The sequence below is a fragment of the Bombina bombina genome, chromosome 2, assembly GCF_027579735.1.
Source record: "Bombina bombina isolate aBomBom1 chromosome 2, aBomBom1.pri, whole genome shotgun sequence".
NCBI lineage: Eukaryota > Metazoa > Chordata > Amphibia > Anura > Bombinatoridae > Bombina > Bombina bombina.
Genome location: NC_069500.1, coordinates 560,942,027 through 560,964,013, shown reverse-complemented (window position 1 = coordinate 560,964,013; position 21,987 = coordinate 560,942,027). Strand labels below are relative to the sequence as shown.

Below are 21,987 nucleotides of genomic sequence, written 5' to 3'. Positions count from 1 at the left end.
TGAATAAACCACTTCTAGTTTTTACCACATACGGTTTTTGCAGGAGTCCAAACTATACATATGAGACACTGAATTAGTATTTATAGCTACCAGCCACAGACAGCTACTAGTTTAGTTAAATGCCTGAAATGCGTTGACAATTAGCTGGTAAGCATATTTCTAATATTGAAACGTTTGTTTGTACAATCTACACTATTGCTTTTTAAATTCCACAGGAACATTCAGGAAGTACACTGGAAAATTCAAGAGATCACTAGGACCTAGCACGGGGATTCTCACCACCAGGAAACAAGTTTGTTTTTCACTTCATTATTGGATTTACAACACTAACTTCACAACACTACCTTATTTATTCATTTTTATTCATTATTTCTATTTTTTCACAAAATGTCAAGGTGCCAGGAATCAGACTGAGACGAGAAAGTGCAAAAATAATCACACCTTTATTAATAACAACAAAATAATAAAAAGTCCACAAGTCAAATAACAAGCCAGGAGTCAAAACCAGACCTGGTAGACAGACGAGCCGAGTCAGGAGCCAAAGCGAATAGTCAGACGAGCCGGAATCAGGAACAAGGAAAACAGCAGAGTCAGGAACAAGCAAGGGATCAGGAACCAGGAAGGACATCAGACAGCCAGGTAATACACAGAAACTCTCACAAACAGGTCTGAGACAACGCAAAGGCAAAACATACTGAACAGAGGCCCTTTAAATAATAAGTGATGCCATCACAATTCTGAGACTGCATCCTGTCTCACATGGATGATGCACAACAGTCTGGCCATAAAAGGAAGTGCAGGAAATGAGCAGCATCCCCCACAACGCACCATATTCAGCAAGACAGGTGAGTAAAATGGCTGCCAGCAGCACATGGCAAACAAGACAGGGAAAAAACCCTGACACAAATTGACTGTTTGCATTCATTGTTCATATATGTTTTTTCAGTGGATATATTTTTTTTTCCTTTGGATATTGTTTTTTATATTCATTTTTATATTTATATTGAGTGTTTGCACGTGCGTTCACCCATTTTTTACATTTTTTTTTTACTTACCACCTCACACCCAAGGATCTCACATTTATGACTTTTTTTGGACACTTACCACCTCACACCCAAGGATCTCACATTATGACTTTTATTCAAGTATAGTTTCATATTGATTCACCTAACAAATGTATTGATCTATTTGCGCACACAACACCTTTGGTCAATTATCGGAGAGACACCATTATAGTAACAATAGAAGTCCTTCCAATATAGAGAGACTGACAGTAGGGCTCTTTTAAGTAGTGGAAGTTGTAGAGAGTTCATCTGTCTGATCGGCCTGTCTGCTTGAGTACCCACAGTCATTGTCTAACCCTCTATCGACTCGAATTTTCCCACATTGTTTTTATGTGACAGACTTTTATACCACATTTTATCTTTATTGTTTTAACCTTTTTTATATATATCATGGATCCATGATTTTAATTTACTGTATATCAATAAACTGTACCTTTGAATTGCCAACAGCTTTCACTGTATCAGGATCATACTTAGGTCATAATATATTGCCGATACACCACACACTGTCGATATAAGTTTATATCTGCTAAGAGTTTCATTAACATCCATTAATAACCAACCACAAGACACGGTCCAATTCCTATTAGGCACCTCAGCCTATTTGGCACTTTGCACTCTCTTATCTAATTTCCGCTCTTGGCCAGCTAGGTGGCCTTTTGTTCAGAGGTGCAACTCCCCTTGGCTCTTAGTCTTGAATCCGATATCTGATATATAGGAATCAGATCTAGTTTTCTGTTCATAGAAATGGATTTTAAAATACTTTAAAATAATTAATTTATTTAAAAAAAATATTATCATAGTTTTCCACAAATGTAGCTGAGATTAAAAATGATGAGTTTCATACCTGAAATGAATCAGTCACAGTGAGCAAACCTTCTAGCCATGAAATACAATCTGGCCTGTTAACTGAAAAATACTGCTGTCTGCAATATACTGAATGTTTACCTAATCTGTATCAAGGTATAAAAAACAAATAAATGACTTCCGGTGGGTGGGCATCTGAGACGGCAGCAAGGGACCGAGCTCCGTCTGTAAGAGGGATCACAACCTCACTATTTTGTGCCCAAATCGAGACTCCTTGGTGAGAGAAGACTGCTCTACACCTGGAGACCACAGACCGAAGAGCCAGAACACTGACTCCCTGCTAAGAAGCCAGTAGATAGCAGAGAGGCAGTGCGGCCCGCAACCTTGGCCGCAGCAAGTCAGAGAGGCATCTGCCTGAGAGATACACTAACCGTAGGTAAGACCGCAGGGAGGAAGGAGCACTCACCTAATCCTGTAGCCCATCATCTAATCCGGCCAAATAGGGAGAATATCATGGGTATCAGGTTTGTGGCCTCCCCCCTGGTGAATTCGCACCATAAGGCCTAAAATAGTACGTGACGCTGGCGCAATCAGGAGGCTTGGTGCTAGCACGGGCCTTAAGTGACCCCTGTTCTATAACCATCTATGCTAGACATCCCCAATAGGCACAGAATCACAGCGCATTACTGCAGAAGAAGCTGGCTGGCAAACACACACTGTGACCAGCAGAGACACTGAGATACACACTGTGTGTTCTACAGACCCACATTCCACTCCTGATAGGCCTGTAAACACACAGTCATCAAGGGGCCCTAACGCTTTGTAAGGGAAGCCCGTGGAGAGGAGGGGGGGAACTGGACACCATGTAGTTCAAACAAGCAAAGAAAAATAAAAGTGATAGGCCCAGGGTCACATATCTCACCTTGTTGAATATAGCTCCCCCCATAAAGCACCTCTTTTAAGGGATGACGTCACAAAGTATACCATGAGAGTTTAAGCCACAACACTGACCTCCCCAGGGGTGCCCCTCATAATCTCCCCTTAAGTCCAACACGAGAAAATTCCTATGTTCCAGACAGCTCCCTAGAACTGCAAGAACCTGTAATCCTTAAAGTGACAGTGCCTGTCAGTGGAAGACCTGCATGAGAAAATACTACACGCCCTACAATAAGCAGTCGGATACTATGGCTGGTAAGCAGAGGCAACATGATAAAAAAAACTCAAGCATCAGGCCGAAGTACATGGCGTTGGACCCTGCAAAAACTGCAGATATCTCCCTGCAAGATGCCCACCCAATAGTCTCCCAGCTCTCTGCGCTATTTCTGCCAAAGATAGAGCAACCAGGGCTTGACTCCCTAACCTCTGACTTCAAAACCTTCTCTACAAGGCTGAATGCGGCTGAACAGAGAATCACGGACAATGAGACCCAACAGAGAGAGTCCTCGGCTAACATCACGCTCCTGCAGAGGCAAAACAGGGCACTTCAAGAAAAACTGGACAACCTGGAAAACAGGTCCAGGAGAAACAACATAAGAATTGTGGGCCTTCCAGAGTCTGTTCCCAACTCAGAGTTAATAGACTTTGCAGAAAATGTCTTGCCAGCACTACTGAACATGCCACAATCCTTGATTCCATGTACGGCAGAGAGAACTTACAGAATAGGTACAGAGGGATGGTCCGACAGCAACACCTAGGCAGCTAATGATCAAGTACTTGAACTTCAAGGACAAAGCAGCGATATTAAAAGCTTACAGACAGGCCCCAAAACTCATCTTCAGTGGGAAAAAGATCCTACTGTTCCAGGATTACTCGGCAGAGGTTGCAAAGCGACGCTGGGAATTTTCCCCCTACTGCAAGGAACTCCTAGAAAAAGGGGAAATGGTGGGATTGCTGTACCCAGCACAACTGAAAATTCAGACACCACAAGGGGCGAAAGTCTTTGATTCACCCAAGCAGCTGCAATTGTTTCTGCGGGCGGAAGCCCATTGCAACAGGAACCAGGGTGATGAAGATCGCATAGAAGAAGATCCGGACACCTGAAATCTATCATCTTAAAATTTGGGATGAGCTGCAGGTTTGACTTATTAAGGGCTGGACAAAACTAAACATTCAATGGACTGAAGACTTTCTGCTATAACCATTGTGGACCAAGCAGTGGTTATTACATATCCTTTGAAAATGGGGGGCGGGGGGGGTTATTGTTATCCAATGGTCAAGTCGAGCGTGAACGTATGGGAACAGAGTTTCCTGCACTATTTTTGCAGGTAGAACTAGGTTCCCCCTGGACAGAGAACAGAAACGATTCAGTAAACACTGCTGCTGCTGGTGGGAGGACCTGGATTACAGTCTCGTTAGAGGGATAGTGAGATACTCTAGAAATGGTCAGAAACACTTCCTACAATACACTAAATGCAAGCCTGTCAGTGGCCCTGCTGTGTGATCAGCCCGCACTGTGTGGAACACATGGTGCTTACATTTCTGTGGGCTTATTTAGCTCCCCACAGCAGAAACTAGGACTATTGCACCTTAGGTGGGTGAGGACTCTGTGACAGAGGAGAAGTCTCAGGCCCAAAGGCAACCATTTCACACCTTCATTGTGTGTGTGTGTGTGTGCATGTAAGTGTGTGTTTAAAACAATATTAATGGTGAGGAGGATGGAAGTGTTGGTGAGGTTCCCACAACTTTTTTAGTAGAACTTGACCCCTGTTGTTATCTGTTGTTATTATACAGTTTATGTTCAATTGCTTTGGTTTGACTTGGTTTGACTTGTTTCAATAATTGACGATTTGCCTCTAAAGTTTTTTTTTTGTTATTGATATTCTCCCTATCTAACTCTAACATATAGCTGTGAACCAGGTACGTTGGTGGTGGTGTACAACAACATTCCAGTGGAGCTCCCTGTGGTGCCAGTCTGTGAGTGCGTTCCTTTTTTCACACAGCACCTGCTAACTAACTAGACAAGGCCACACAGAGGTTGTGGGGCCTAGTTATCAAGCCGTCAACTCTAATACGCTGGAATTCCGCAGCGTATTTGTGGCGAGGCTGATTCGCCCTTAGTTATCAAAGGCTAGAGACCGGGCAAAAGTAGAATTTTGTGACGTAAACTTCGATCCGCCGGACTCAGTCCGACACAGATCGATTCTTACGTCACTCCAGATGTTCCGCACACATGTGCGGCACAATCTGACTACTTTTGCTAGTTATCAAAAAACTAGCAGGTACGCTCGGCACTTTTACGGCCAGCGTACCTGGTTTTCAATCCGCCAACCCTGGAGGCGGCGGATCCCATAGGAATCAATGGGAGTCTGACCATAACGGAAAGTACAAGATCGCTGCTGCCAGACATCCCATTCATTCCTTGGGAGCTTTCTACACCTAACCACCCTAACATGTACCCCGAGTCTAACACACCTCTAATCTGTCCCCCCCCTACACCGCCGCAACTAAATAAAATGATTAACCCCTAAACCGCCGCTCACGGAGCCCACCGCAAAGCTACTCTATACTATTAAACCCTAAACCGCCGCTCCCGGAGCCCACCGCCACCTACATTATACCTAGTAACCCCTTATCCTGCCCCCCCTATACGCCGCCCTCTATAATAAAGTTTTAAACCCCCTTATCCTGCCCGATCCCGCACCTCGCCGCAAATAAATAAATAGTTTAACCCTAAACGCCCGCTCCCTGACCCTGCCGCAACCTATATTAAATTTATTAAACCCCTAATCTGCCCCCCCTACAACCGTCGCCACCTATAGTACATTTATTAACCCCTATCCTGCCCCCACTACACCCGCCGCCACTGTAATAAATTTATTAACCCCTAAACCTAAGTCTAACACTAACCCTAACACCCCCCTAACTTAAATATTAATTAAATAAATCTAAATAATATTTCTATTATGAACTAAATTAATCCTATTTAAAACTAAATACTTACCTTTAAAATAAACCCTAAGATAGCTACAATATAAAATAATAATTATATTGTAGCTATCTTAGGATTTATTTTTATTTTACAGGCAACTTTCAATTTATTTTAACTAGGTACAATAGCTATTAAATAGTTATTAACTATTTAATAGCTTACCTAGCTAAAATAAAGAGAAATTTACCTGTAAAATAAAAACTAAATTACACCTAACACTACACTATACTTTAATAAATTATTCCTATTTAAAACTAAATACTTACCTGTAAAATAAATCCTAAACTAAGTTACAATTAAACCTAACACTACACTATCATTACATTAATTAAATAAATTAACTACAAATAACTACAATTAAATACAATTACATAAACTAACTAAAGTACAAAAAAATAAAAAAAAGCTAAGTTACAAAAAATAAAAAAATAAGTTACAAACATTTAAAAAAATATTACAACAATTTTAAGCTACTTACACCTAATCTAAGCCCCCCTAATAAAATAACAAACCCCCCCCCCCAAAATAAAAAAATGCCCTACCCTATTCTACATTAAAAAAGTTCAAAACTCTTTTACCTTACCAGCCCTTAAAAGGGCCTTTTGTGGGGGCAATGCCCCAAAGAATTCAGCTCTTTTGCCTGTAAAAGAAAAATACAACCCCCCCCCCCCCAACATTAAAACGGAACAGCCAATAGAATGCAAGCTCAATCTGATTGGCTGATTGGATCAGCCAATCGGATTGAACTTGAATCTGATTTTTCCTACCTTAATTCCGATTGGCTGATAGAATCCTATCAGCCAATCGGAATTGAAGGGATGCCATCTTGGATGACGTCCCTTAAAGGAGCCTTCATTCGTCGGTAGTCCGTCGGGAAAGAAGGATGTTCCGCGTCGGCGGGATGAAGATTGAAGACCCGGCTTGAAAGATGACCTTGCCCGGATAGAAGACTTCTTCAGCGCCTCTTGGAAGATGACATCGCCCGGATGGAAGATTTCGTCAGCGCCGCTTGGAGGATCACTTCATCTGATGGAAGATTTCTTCAGCGCCCCCTTGGATGATCACTTCTGCCGCTTCGGATGTCCTCTTCGGTTCCATCGCTGCTCGGTTGAGTGAAGACGACTCAAGGTAGGATGATCTTCAGGGGATTAGTGTTAGGTTATTTTAAGGGGGGTTTGGGTTAGATTAGGGGTATGTGGGTGGTGGGTTTTAATGTTGGGGGGGTTGTATTTTTCTTTTACAGGCAAAAGAGCTGAATTCTTTGGGGCATGCCCCCACAAAAGGGCCCTTTTAAGGGCTGGTAAGGTAAAAGAGCTTTGAACTTTTTGAGGGCAAATGCCCAAAATGCTCTAAAACCGAAAGCAATCCTAATTCAGATGATATGGGATTTTCCCAAACTCACGAAATTCTGGGGTATGCTCACACATTGGCTACAGTCTACCCATCACACAACACTCACTCTCACGCCACAATGGATGGTGTTCCTAGACTCCCAGGGCATTTACAAACCAAATCCACTATTCACCCACAACGTGATCCTCCAGCCCAGGAAAATAATTTTCAAATACTGGTTAAAAGGCAATGCCCCTACCCTCACACAGCTCAAAAAACCCCCACTAAATTACAAAAAATAAAAAAGATTACAATAATATTAGGCTAATTACACCTACTCTAAGCCCCCTAATAAAATAAAAAAGCCCCCCAAAATAATAAAGGTCCCTACCCTATTCTAAATTAAAAAGTAACCAGCTCTTTTACCAGCCCTTAAAAGGGCTTTTTGCTGGGCATGCCCCTAAGTAATCAGCTCTTTTGCCTGTAAAAAAAAAATACAACCCCCCCCAACATTAAAACCCACCACCCACATACCCCTACTCTAACCCAAACCCCCCTTAAATAAACCTAACACTACCCCCCTGAAGATCTCCCTACCTTGAGTAGTGTTCACCCAGCCGGGCACCGATGGACCAAAATCAGCCATCAGATTTTTCCTACCTTAATTCCGATTGGCTGATAGAATCCTATCAGCCAATCGGAATTCGAGGGACGCCATCTTGGATGATGTCATTTAAAGGAATCTTCATTTGGCAAGTAGGCGTCGGTTGACGAGGATGGATCTGCGTCGGCTGGAAGAAGATGGCTCCGCTCCGGATGGATGAAGATAGAAGATGCCGCTTGGATGAAGATGTCTGCCGGTCCAGATGTCCTCTTCTGCCCGGATAGGATGAAGACTTCTGCCGCTCCGGATGTCCTCTTTTGGTCCATCGGTGCACGGCTGGGGTGAACACGACTCAAGGTAGGGAGATCTTCAGGGGGGTAGTGTTAGGTTTATTTAAGGGGGGTTTGGGTTAGAGTAGGGGTATGTGGGTGGTGGGTTTTAATGTTGGGGGGGGTTGTATTTTTTTTTTACAGGCAAAAGAGCTGATTACTTAGGGGCATGCCCCGCAAAAAGCCCTTTTAAGGCTGGTAAAAGAGCTGGTTACTTTTTAATTTAGAATAGGGTAGGGACCTTTATTATTTTGGGGGGCTTTTTTATTTTATTAGGGGGCTTAGAGTAGGTTTAATTAGCCTAATATTCTTGTAATCTTTTTTATTTTTTGTAATTTAGTGGGGGTTTTTTTTTGTAATTTAGTTTAGTTTATTTAATTGTATGTAATTGTAAGTAATTTATTTAATTAATTTATTGATAGTGTAGTGTTAGGTTTAATTGTAACTTAGGTTAGGATTTATTTTACAGGTAATTTTGTAATTATTTTAGCTAGGTAGTTATTAAATAGTTAATAATGTACAAAGTTGCCTGTATAATAAAAATAAACCCTAATATAGCTACAATATAACGAATAATTATATTGTAGCTATATTAGGGTTTATTTTACAGGTAAGTATTTAGTTTTAAATAGGAATACTTTAGTTAATAAGATTTAATTTATTTTGTTAGATTAAAATTATATTTAACTTAGGGGGGGTGTTAGGGTTAGGGTTAGACTTAGCTTTAGGGGTTAATCCATTTATTAGAGTAGCAGCAAGGTCCGGTCGGCAGATTAGAGGTTAATACTTGAAGTTAGGTGGCGGCAAAGTTAGGGAGGGCAGATTAGGGGTTAATACTATTTATTATAGTGTTTGCAAGGCGGGAGTGCGGCGGTTTAGGGGTTAATACATTTATTATAGTGGCGGCGAGGTCCGGTCGGCAGATTAGGGGTTAATAAGTGTAGTTAGGTAGCGACGACGTTGGGGGGGGGCAGATTAGGGGTTAATAAATATTATGTAGGTTTCGGCAATGTTAGGGGCAGCAGATTAGGGGTTCATAGGGATAATGTAGGTGGCGGCGGTGTGCGGTCGTCAGATTAGGGGTTAAAAATATTTATTATAGTGGCAGCGATGTGGGGGGGCCTCAGTTTAGGGGTACATAGGTAGTTTATGGGTGTTAGTGTACTTTAGAGCACTGTAGTTACGAGCTTTATAAACCGGCGTTAGCCCATAAAGCTCTTAACTACTGACTTTTTTTGCGGCTGGAGTCTTGTTGGTAAAGGCTCTACCGCTCACTTCAGCCAAGACTCTAAATACCGGCGTTAGGAAGATCCCATTGAAAAGATAGGATACACAATTGGCGTAAGGGGATCTGCGTTATGGAAAAGTCGCGGATTGAAAGTGAGCTTTAGACCCTTTCCTGCCTGACTCTAAATACCAGCGGGCAGCCAAAAACAGCGTTAGGACCCCTTAACGCTGCTTTTGACGGCTAACGCAAAACTCTAAATCTAGGCCTTTGTAAGTTATCGTTTAATGTTTGACAGTCTTTTGAACAGAACTTGAACAATTTCACATTGTATGTATTTACATAAATAAAAAATTTGCCAATGCTCCAAGATTAGCCAGAAGTACGTGTACATAGAAAATAGGTCTTGGAGAATAATGAATAAACAGCGACTATCATTGTCAATGAAAGTAATGAATATTATCCTGATGTCTTACCTTCCTATATATGGCAAATATTGTTCCAATTGAGGCTAAACAATCTATATTGGAGGAGCCATCAAGGGGATCGAAACAGATGACATATTTACCCTGAAACAGAAGATAAATATTTGTCAGTTTAAAATACACTCGCAGCACAGCCCTGCACATTTAACAAAGACTATAAGTATATTATTGTTTTTTTCTGTTGTTATTTTTTTAAGAGACCGTCAATAATCTATTACTGACTAAGATTTAGAAATTGCAACTGGGTAAAAATATCAGCATAACAGTATACAAATACATATTTTCAGCAATACTAAAATGACGTCACAATGAGGAGCATTCTAAATATCTTCTATATCACATTGTTAACTTAAAGGGATACTTAACCCAAATTTGTTTCTTTAATGATTCAGACAGAGCATGCAATTTTAAGCAACTTTCAAACTTACTCCTATTATCAATTTTTTTCTTCTCTTGCTATCTTTATTTAAAAAACAAGAATGTAAAGCATTGGAGCTGGCCCATTTTTGGTTGAGAACCTGGGTTAGGCTTGCTTATTGGTGGCTAAATGTCAGCCACCAATATGCAAGTGCTATCCATGGTGCTGAACCTAAAAATGGTCTGGCTCCTAAACTTTACGTTTCTGTATTTTAAATAAAGATAGCAAGAGAACGAATAAAAATTGATAATAGAAGTAAATTGGAATATTGCTTAAAATTGCATTCTCTATCTGAATCATTAAAGAAACAAATTTGGCTTTAGTATCCCTTTAAAAACAGAGATCAGTTGAAATGTGACTAATGCCATAGGGGTTACGAGTAATTTTAGGGTTAAGCTGTATATCAACCCTTTCTGGCAACTGGTGGATTAAATGCCTACAGTTGCATCATTTTATATAATCATAAGAAAGTCAGTTATTATGACATATCATTGTCATGCTTCTGTCCTGAGTATAATTATAATAATATTTTGTCCTATGACATTTTAATCACTCAAGGCTGGCACAAGTAAATGGCAAGACTTTACATACATTCTGGCAGTCTATATGTAACCTTTGGTATATGCTGTCCTAAATGCTGGCTGTTATTTTAACCATCAGTCTGATTTGTTCACCACGTCACTGTGGCCTTCTCCAGGATAACCAAATGTCCTACGCTGCTTAACGGTGCTTCTCTGCAAATACATTTTATTTAGCCATCTGGATGTGCCCAGTGTGTCAACACCAATACATGTGCTTCCTCTAGAGAATCATTATAAATGTTGTTCTTCCATATACTGTAAAGAAAGACATATGGTGGGTCTAGACAAAATGATCTATTAAATTACTGCTAAAGATGAAATATTTCATATATGGTTTGGGCTAGTAGAATAGAAATGTACAGCTTGTTCAAAGATTAAACCCTTCTTAATGCAATCCAATAGTCACTCAACAATAGCGAGGAATTTACAGTTACCCTCTTGTCTTTTGGGATAATAATGACTTCCTTGTTCTCTTCAGATACTAATGCGCAGGCTCCATAAGACGATACCAGCATATTGATAACAAGGTCATTGGAGAGAACGTCCAGTTTCTTCACTTCATCTCCAGTCACATTCACAGTTCCAGCTATCCCATACCTAAATGTGAATAAACATTATGATAATCTGATCTCTGAAAACAAGTTTGGAGAAAGAAAAAAAGCATTTTAAGTCTAAACTACTTCCTGACAGTCATATGCTACAAATAAATCAGTCATGGTAGATGATGTTTTAATGCCCCTGTACCTTAGATCCATTTTAATGTATGCCATCTATATTTAAATTGTGTAGAATATTTATGAGAAAGGCACAAGTATATTAAGGCAATAGTAGGAGTATGCCAGGTGTCCTGTAAATCACCTTCATGCAAGGGTAGTCTACAACAGTTGGCAACTCTTGGACAATGTCATCTAACCCAGTGATTTGCAACCTTTTTTTTGCCGTGGCACACTTTTTTACATTAAAAAATCCTGTGGCACACCACCATCCCAAATTTTACAAAATCACACATTGTAGCCTAATACAGGATATATGTACAGTAGTATATATATATATATATATATATATATATATATACACACACACTGTACTGTGCTGCCATGCCATGCCATGCCTCCTACAAACTATACATGACATATTGACATTCATTCACAAACAATCATAATGATTGTCTGTGAATGAATGTCAATGTCATTGTTGTAAATGATGCCTGATGAGCCTGTCACATACCTCCCAATATTTCAAAATTTGAAAGAGGGACACCCCCGCACTGTTGTCAGTCTGCCGCGGCACACCTGAGGATCTCTCACGGCACACTAGTGTGCCCCGGCACACTGGTTGAAAAACACTGCTCTAACCATTCTCCATTCCTATTACTGCCTCTTCTGTTACCATTGTGAATTGCACCTATGTTTATAATGCTGCAGAGTCTGTTGACACTCTACAAATATATAATTATTATTATCATAATATACAGAAAACAATTAAAAGGGCTGCTATAGACCTACATTTTTTTTTTTTAGAATAATGGCTAGATTTAAATAGATTTTTTGGTTCTTTTAATAACAGATTCATACAATTAAAATGTTGTGCTTAAAATAGCTGATGAATTTCTCTCTATTTCCCTGGCCTGACATCTGAATGGATTAAAACGGATTTAGCGTCAGTATTTCTATCTACATCAACATCTCCAGATACTCCCCAACCAGCTTCCTGCAGTCTACCTATGACCTACGCCCCTTCTCTATCATTACATTCTCACTTTCTCATCTTCAAATCTTTTTTGTGTTGCACCTACTGTAAAAAATCTCTTCACCATTCACAACTTTAAGTGTTCTTTAGCCACAGAAATCTGTGAGCTGACACCACCAATATAAACTCACAGGGCTAGATTTAGAGTTTGGCGGTAGCCGTCAAAACCAGCGTTAGAGGCTCCTAACGCTGGTTTTGGGCTACCGCTGGTATTTAGAGTCAGTCAGGAAAGGGTCTAACGCTCACTTTGCAGCCGCGACTTTTCCATACCGCAGATCCCCTTACGTCAATTGCGGATCCTATCTTTTCAATGGGATCTTTCTAACGCTGGTATTTAGAGTCGTGGCTGAAGTGAGCGTTAGAAATCTAACGACAAAACTCCAGCCGCAGAAAAAAGTCAGTAGTTAAGAGCTTTCTGGGCTAACGCCGGTTCATAAAGCTCTTGACTACTGTGCTCTAAAGTACACTAACACCCATAAACTACCTATGTACCCCTAAACCGAGGTCCCCCCACATCACCGCCACTCTATTAAAATTTTTTAACCCCTAATCTGCTGCTCCGTACACCGCCACCACCTACGTTATCCCTATGTACCCCTAATCTGCTGTCCCTAATACCGCCGACACCTACATAATATTTATTGACCCCTAATCTGCCGCCCCCCCGCTATCGCTGACACCTGCATATTTTTTTTAACCCCCTAATCTGCCGCTCCGTACACCGCCGCAACCTACATTATACCTATGTACCCCTAATCTGCTGCCCCTAACACAGCCGACCCCTATATTATATTGATTAACCCCTAATCTGCCGCCCCCAACGTCGCCTCCACTTACCTACAATTATTAACCCCTAATCTGCTGACCGGACCACACCGCTACTATAATAAATGTATTAACCCCTAAAGCTAAGTCTAACCCTAACACCCCCCTAACTTAAATATAATTTAAATCTAACGAAATAAATTAACTATTATTAAATAAATTATTCCTATTTAAAGCTAAATACTTACCTGTAAAATAAATCCTAATATAGCTACAATATAAATTATAATTATATTGTAGCTATTTTAGGATTAATATTTATTTTACAGGCAACTTTGTAATTATTTTAACCAGGTACAATAGCTATTAAATAGTTAATAACTATTTAATAGCTACCTAGTTAAAATAATTACAAAATTACCTGTAAAATAAATCCTAACCTAAGTTACAATTAAACCTAACACTACACTATCAATAAATAAATTAAATAAAATACCTACAATTATCTACAATTAAACCTAACACTACACTATCAATAAATAAATTAAATTAAATGCCTACAATTACCTACAATTAAACCTAACACTAGTCTATGAACATTTGAATAATATAAAAAATGGCTTGGAAGGCCATAGTGTATCCCATCATTGCAAATTAAAACATCAGTGTAGTAGTGTAGGAATTATATTCAAAGTGTTGGAGCATGTTACTAATGATAATAATTATGGCAATCGCTTATTAAAACTCAGAAAAGCTGGAACCAAGTGGATCCATCAATTAGGAAGTCTGAGCCCAAGAGGATTAAATATAGAAATCGATCTTCAAGCATTTATGGTGTAGTGTAATATAAGTCTGTCCCACAAAATAGGTAAAGAGTAGTATAACGTCAATTCATAGCAATTATTATTATTTTTAAAAAATATTTTTAAAAAGAAAACATAAATAAACCAAGTAAAATTTAATGATAGTTTATTTAAACTGGATTTTATTATTTTAAGTATGTAGAATGTTTTGTCTGTTAGTGACTTTCAGTATCAAAATGAAGTTCAATTAATACTTATCAAATTACATCTTTTTAAAAATTGTTTGTTAAATTATTTTCTGAATGTTTTGTATCAATTCATAATTTTACCATTCTTCAAGTGATTTTAAGTATTTTTTTAAAAAAAAGTTGATTGTAGATAATTTTTTAATGTGGAAATAATTTAAAGATACATATCAATAGGTGGTACTTGTAAACAGTTTCTTACAAATGAGTTATTTTACCAACATAAATGTTTTAAGAAATGTTACAATCCAACATCCATAGAGCATTTGTACTAATGAAATATCAGGTCTACCGCAGCAAGCTCAGATACATTGTACGTGTGAGTAATATGACACTAACCAATGAGAGCCAAACCCGGTAAATTTAAAGCACAGACCAACAGCTGATCAGCATACAAAGCCCGTTGAGAAAGTTCACCCGAGAGTGAATGAAACGCGTTCGGGAGGAAAGTTAAACAAACCTTGCCTATTGAGGAGGACAATCGTACATTACCGGTGAAATAATACCGGACATGCTGAGCCACTGAATTGGAGAAATAAAGACTGGAGAGCGGACACATAGCTCCCATTGCAAAGACCAGATACTACGGCTTGTGCTGGAAGTGGAGAGCAGCTTTAATTATTACGTGCACATTATTTGCACTTATCTTGTAAGTGTACATTTTTATGGCTTTACTTTTATAACAATAAAGAAAGATACAGTGATTCTCGGATGCGCTTGTGTTTTTGTTGTTTTAGTTCGTGTGTAAGGAGGATCTGGACACAAGTAGGATCCTGAGACAAGCAGCAACGGAAAGATCACAAATATCAGCTGGAAATATATCGTGAAGGAGTATCTAAGCCATACTAACTCCAGCTGGACTCTAATACACTTTGGGACCTATTCAGACTTAAGTGGTTGAACTGCGGTATTTATACCTTGAATATTGTATTAAACATTTGTATATGTATAATTGATTTTTATTAGCCTATAGAATTGCTCACTAGGATAAGAAAATATACATATAGTAAGAAACATAACTAAATTATTTGTGGGAGAAAAGTGTCAGTATTTCACCATTTGAGAGTTTATAATTGTTCAAAAAAGGAATTTTTTTCATTTTTTCATTTTAGAATTTTAGAATTTTAAATTGTGGTATTTAATAGGTAGAGTGTATCCTATATCAATTCATTTTTTGCGCTGCCACATTTTTTGCATTTAGATAGAGTTTGTACTATATAGGTTGTTTGTAGTAGCAGCACTTATGGCTGATATAGAGGTCACTGCCCAAACCAGCACTGATGTGGATAATGAAACTAAAGAATATAATATTAATCGCAATAGGAATATAAATTTGTTAGAAGTAAACAATATAAATAATGAAGACCCTTCACATTTATTGAAAATGTTTGAGAAATTAATAACAGCCGACACTAAAGACTGGCAAGATTTAATCCTATTGGATAATTATATTAAACATGATATTATCCCTAGAGGATTACGGATGCATAAATATCCGGCCTTTGAATTAGAGGATGTAGAATTCTCTACTGAGTGGGAGAGTGCTCTACATGCATGCTCAGTTACACTTATTAAAATTTTAATAAAATATAGAGAATATAAATTGGAAAAGTCAAAGACAGACATTACAAATACATTACAAAAAATACAAGTGTTTAGAAATGAGGAAAAGTGGGACAGACAATTTAATAATATAGTAAAAAGAAATATGGAACTTGAAAAAGAATTAATGGAACATAAAGCTGAGAAGTTAAAAAGAGATAAGGAAGATTATGCCACAGATAAAGTGCATACTTACAACAAAAAGAATAGGAAGACCCATCTGAATCAAAATACTTATCAGATTGGTAATTATACTAAAACAAATCAACCTACTACCAGAGATTCTCGGCAATCTACAAGCGAGGGAAATATGGCTTTTAAAACCATAAAGCAAAATACACAATTACCCATAAGCAATAGATTTGCTCCTCTTAGTGAGAACGTAGATCATAGTAAATCAACACCTCCAATATGGAATAGGGAGGGAGCTAAACCAAAAGAGAATATAAGTCACCAACCTATTGATAACTCTAGACCAATATATAATTCCCAATATAATGGGAATCCTAGAACATCGTATAATACACAACATAATGAGAATCATTTTTTATACGAAAGGAACAATCAACAGAGGCCGCCACCATACACACAGAACATGTACTCGAGACCACTAGAACAGAGACAATGGGGGCAACAAAATCAGAATCAGAGAGTAGCCAAAAGAGGGTGGGAACAAAGAGAGGATGTAGAGGAGGTGCCAGACTTCAGCAGAAACAAACAAAGAAGGTGGAATTAGAGACTGCAAAGAAAGATATTTTTAACCTTTCAGATAGAGTGCTTAAAGACGAAGAAATTAGCCTACTGAGTAAGGGCTTAAAATTTGCCCCCAAGAAAGCCCCTAATAAATTCGATACATACATTTACTTGCAAAAAATCATTAGAAAGCTAACCCTTAAAAGATACTACATTAAAGAATATAATAATACTGTACAGAAAAGTAGTGTAACTAATTTCAACTTAGAGGACATAAAAACTATAAATTGTCTTAAAAATTTAGAACAGGAAAGCTGTAGGCAAGCACCCTCGGACTTAGCAAGTAATCATGTAGATATAAACCTAGATGAAATACTTAATTGTAGTGTTTATGAAGAGGAACAAGAATTAAGACATAGTGGGTTGAAATCTCGTTCTACCTTTTACCCACATCAAGCACAGGGAGAATATATATATACCTATAACAAACTAGTTACCGAAGATTTAAAATTATATTTTGAGAAAAACCAAGGGAAATTTGTAAATAAATATAATGACAATCTCAATATGAGAGAAAGACAAGCCCTTAAGAATCTAACAAATGACAGTACAATAGTAATTCGCCAATCAGATAAAGGAGGTGGAGCTGTCATACAAAATAAAAGTGACTATCTAAAAGAAGCACAAGTGTTATTAGGGGATAGACAAGTATATGCTATTCTAGATAGAAATCCGACTGAGCAATATAAAAGTGAATTATATTCATTATTGATGAAAGCAAAGGATAGTAATATCATTGATGATGAGGAATTTAAGTTTATATATAGAGTCAGTCCTAATGTACCCACGTTTTACCACATCCCAAAAGTCCACAAAAACAGCACCAACCCTCCGGGAAGACCAATTGTGTCAGGTATTGGTTCACTAAGTAGCAATTTATCCATTTATGTTGATTGGTATCTTCAACCAATGGCAAAAAGGGTTAGATCGTACCTTAAAGATACAACCCACACTATAAATATTTTTGAAGGTATAGGATGGCAAGAAGACTTCTTGTGGATATCTTGTGATGTATCCTCGTTATACACAAAAATCCCCCACAAATTAGGCATAGAAGCATTTAAAGAAACTAGTATAGCGTGGAATATCCCAGATATACATGTGAAATTTATAGGTGATAGTATTTCTTATATATTAACCCATAATTATTTTTTGTTCGAAGGAAAGTATTACAATCAAATCCAAGGGACAGCAATGGGGACCAATATGGCCCCATCTTACGCTAATATTTATATGGGGCATTTTGAAAATTCCATGATTTGGGGTAAACATAGGTTTAATTCTAATATATACAAGTACTATAGATTTATAGATGACATTATTATGATCTGGAAGGGATCAAGGGAAGAAGCAGAAGATTTCATAAAATATATAAATAACAACAAATATAATCTTGAGTTCACTAGTAAAATTTCATCTACAGAAATAGAATTTTTGGATCTGGTTTTGTATATAGACGACTCAAATAAAATAGCAGTGAGGAATTTTAGAAAAGCCACTGATAAAAATGGATTTTTACATGCCACGAGTGGTCACCTACCCCTTTGGAAGAAAAATATCCCAAGTGGGCAATTTAGGCGCATACGGAGGAACTGTACAGATGTTAGTAATTATATGTATGAAGCAGATATAATGGGTAATAAAATTCTACAAAAAGGCTATGAAAAATCAGTGGTGGAAGAAGCTAAACAAAGAGGGTTAGAATATGATAGAAGTAGACTGCTAATGGATAAAGAAAATAAAGTATCAAGTGTAAGAAAGAAGAAGAATAATACTACTTTTATAACAACATATAGTGAAGGAGTACAGGGTGTTAGATCAATTTTAAACAAACATTGGAAAATTTTATTAGCTGATCCAGTATTAGCAGGAGAATTAGATGAGCGGCCTGATGTAGTGTACAGAAAAAATAGGGATATCAAGAGTTTAATTGCTCCATCTAAATTAAAAGCTACAAGACCTAAAAATGAGGGAACCTTGTCAAATTGGTTATCACTTAAACCAGGAACATATAGGTGTAGGAAAACAGACTGTTGTTTATGCCCCATTATAGATGGAACAACAGAGAGTACCTGGAATTGGGATAGAACTAATGAATTTAAGATCAAAGATAGAACTACATGTAATTCAACATATGTAGTGTACCAAATGACGTGTATTTGTGGATTAATATATATAGGGCGCACTAAACGTAAAATAAAAAGGAGAGTCTATGAACATTTGAATAATATAAAAAATGGCTTGGAAGGCCATAGTGTATCCCATCATTGCAAATTAAAACATCAGTGTAGTAGTGTAGGAATTACATTCAAAGTGTTGGAGCATGTTACTAATGATAATAATTATGGCAATCGCTTATTAAAACTCAGAAAAGCTGAAACCAAGTGGATCCATCAATTAGGAAGTCTGAGCCCAAGAGGATTAAATATAGAAATCGATCTTCAAGCATTTATGGTGTAGTGTAATATAAGTCTGTCCCACAAAATAGGTAAAGAGTAGTATAACGTCAATTCATAGCAATTATTATTATTTTTAAAAAATATTTTTAAAAAGAAAACATAAATAAACCAAGTAAAATTTAATGATAGTTTATTTAAACTGGATTTTATTATTTTAAGTATGTAGAATGTTTTGTCTGTTAGTGACTTTCAGTATCAAAATGAAGTTCAATTAATACTTATCAAATTACATCTTTTTAAAAATTGTTTGTTAAATTATTTTCTGAATGTTTTGTATCAATTCATAATTTTACCATTCTTCAAGTGATTTTAAGTATTTTTTAAAAAAAAGTTGATTGTAGATAATTTTTTAATGTGGAAATAATTTAAAGATACATATCAATAGGTGGTACTTGTAAACAGTTTCTTACAAATGAGTTATTTTACCAACATAAATGTTTTAAGAAATGTTACAATCCAACATCCATAGAGCATTTGTACTAATGAAATATCAGGTCTACCGCAGCAAGCTCAGATACATTGTACGTGTGAGTAATATGACACTAACCAATGAGAGCCAAACCCGGTAAATTTAAAGCACAGACCAACAGCTGATCAGCATACAAAGCCCGTTGAGAAAGTTCACCCGAGAGTGAATGAAATGCGTTCGGGAGGAAAGTTAAACAAACCTTGCCTATTGAGGAGGACAATCGTACATTACCGGTGAAATAATACCGGACATGCTGAGCCACTGAATTGGAGAAATAAAGACTGGAGAGCGGACACATAGCTCCCATTGGAAAAACCAGATACTACGGCTTGTGCTGGAAGTGGAGAGCAGCTTTAATTATTACGTGCACATTATTTGCACTTATCTTGTAAGTGTACATTTTTATGGCTTTACTTTTATAACAATAAAGAAAGATACAGTGATTCTCGGATGCGCTTGTGTTTTTGTTGTTTTAAACCTAACACTACACTATCAATAAATGAATTAAATACAATACCTACAAATAAATACAATGAAATAAACTAACTAAAGTACAAAAAATAAAAAAGAACTAAGTTACAAAAAATAAAAAAATATTTACAAACATTAGAAAAATATTACAACAATTTTAAACTAATTACACCTACTCTAAGCCCCCTAATAAAATAACAAAGACACCCAAAATAAAAAAATGCCCTACCCTATTCTAAAATGAAAATAGAAAAGCTCTTTTACCTTACCAGCCCTGAAAAGGGCCCTTTGCGGGGCATGCCCCAAAGAATTCAGCTCTTTTGCCTGTAAAAAAAAACATACAATACCCCCCCCCCAACATTACAACCCACCACCCACATACCCCTAATCTAACCCAAACCCCCCTTAAATAAACCTAACACTAAGTCCCTGAAGATCTTCCTACCTTGTCTTCACCACACCGGGTCCCGATCTGTCCAGAAGAGTCTCAGAAATCTTCACCCAAGCCCAAGCGGGGGCTGAAGAGTGACGTCCATCCTCCGGCTGAAGTCTTGATCCAAGCGGGCAGAAGAGGACATCCGGACCGGCAAACATCTGCATCCAAGCCGCATCTTCTATGTTCTTCCATCCGATGACAACCGGCTGATCTTCAAGACCTCCACCGCGGATCCATCCTCTTCTTCCGACGACTAGACGACGAATGAAGGTTCCTTTAAGGGACGTCATCCAAGATGGCGTCCCTCGAATTCCGATTGGCTGATAGGATTCTATCAGCCAATCGGAATTAAGGTAGGAAAATTCTGATTGGCTGATGGAATCAGCCAATCAGATTCAAGTTCAATCCGATTGGCTGATCCAATCAGCCAATCAGATTGAGATCGCATTGTATTGGCTGTTCCGATCAGCCAATAGAATGCGAGCTCAATCTGATTGGCTGATCGGCTCAGCCAATTGGATAGAACTTGAATCTGATTGGCTGATTCCATCAGCCAATCAGAATTTTTCTACCTTAATTCCGATTGGCTGATAGAATCCTATCAGCCAATCGGAATTCGAGGGACGCCATCTTGGATGACATCCCTTAAAGGAACCTTCATTCGTCGTTTAGTCGTCGGAAGAAGAGGATGGATCCGCGGTGGAGGTCTTGAAGATCAGCCGGTCGTCATCGGATGGAAGAACATAGAAGATGCGGCTTGGATGCAGATGTTTGCCGGTCCGGATGTCCTCTTCTGCCCGCTTGGATCAAGACTTCAGCTGGAGGATGGATGTCTTCAGCCCCCCGCGTGGGCTTGGATCAAGACATCGGAGCCAGGACGGATCGGTGTGATACCCGGTGTGGTGAAGATAAGGTAGGAAGATCTTCAGGGGCTTAGTGTTAGGTTTATTTAAGGGGTTTGGGTTAGATTAGGGGTATGTGGGTGGTGGGTTGTAATGTTGGGGGGGGGGTATTGTATGTTTTTTTTCTCCAGACAAAAGAGCATGCCCCGCAAATGGCCCTTTTAAGGGCTGGTAAGGTAAAAGAGCTTTTCTATTTTAATTTTAGAATAGGGTAGGGCATTTTTTTATTTTGGGGGGCTTTGTTATTTTATTAGGGGGCTTAGAGTAGTGTAATTAGTTTAAAATTGTTGTAATATTTTTCTAATGTTTGTAAATATTTTTTTATTTTTTGTAACAGTTCTTTTTTATTTTTTTAGTTTATTTAATTGTATTTATTTGTAGGTATTTAATTTAATTTATTTATTGATAGTGTAGTGTTAGGTTTAATTGTAGATAATTGTAGGTAGTTTATTTAATTTATTTATTGATAGTGTAGTGTTAGGTTTAATTGTAACTTAGGTTAGGATTTATTTTACAGGTAATTTTGTAATTATTTTAACTAGGTAACTATTAAATAGTTA

At 37.9% G+C, this 21,987-nt stretch overlaps 1 protein-coding gene across 1 annotated transcript in view; it reads right to left on the bottom strand.

The window, feature by feature from the left end:
• Positions 1 to 21,987, bottom strand: part of LOC128649261 (fructose-1,6-bisphosphatase isozyme 2-like) — a 101,168-nt gene that overhangs the window by 66,368 nt on the left and 12,813 nt on the right. Inside the window, 2 exon segments of the mRNA XM_053702423.1 lie at positions 9,766 to 9,858; positions 11,208 to 11,370. Coding sequence (XP_053558398.1) covers positions 9,766 to 9,858; positions 11,208 to 11,370 — 256 coding nt within the window.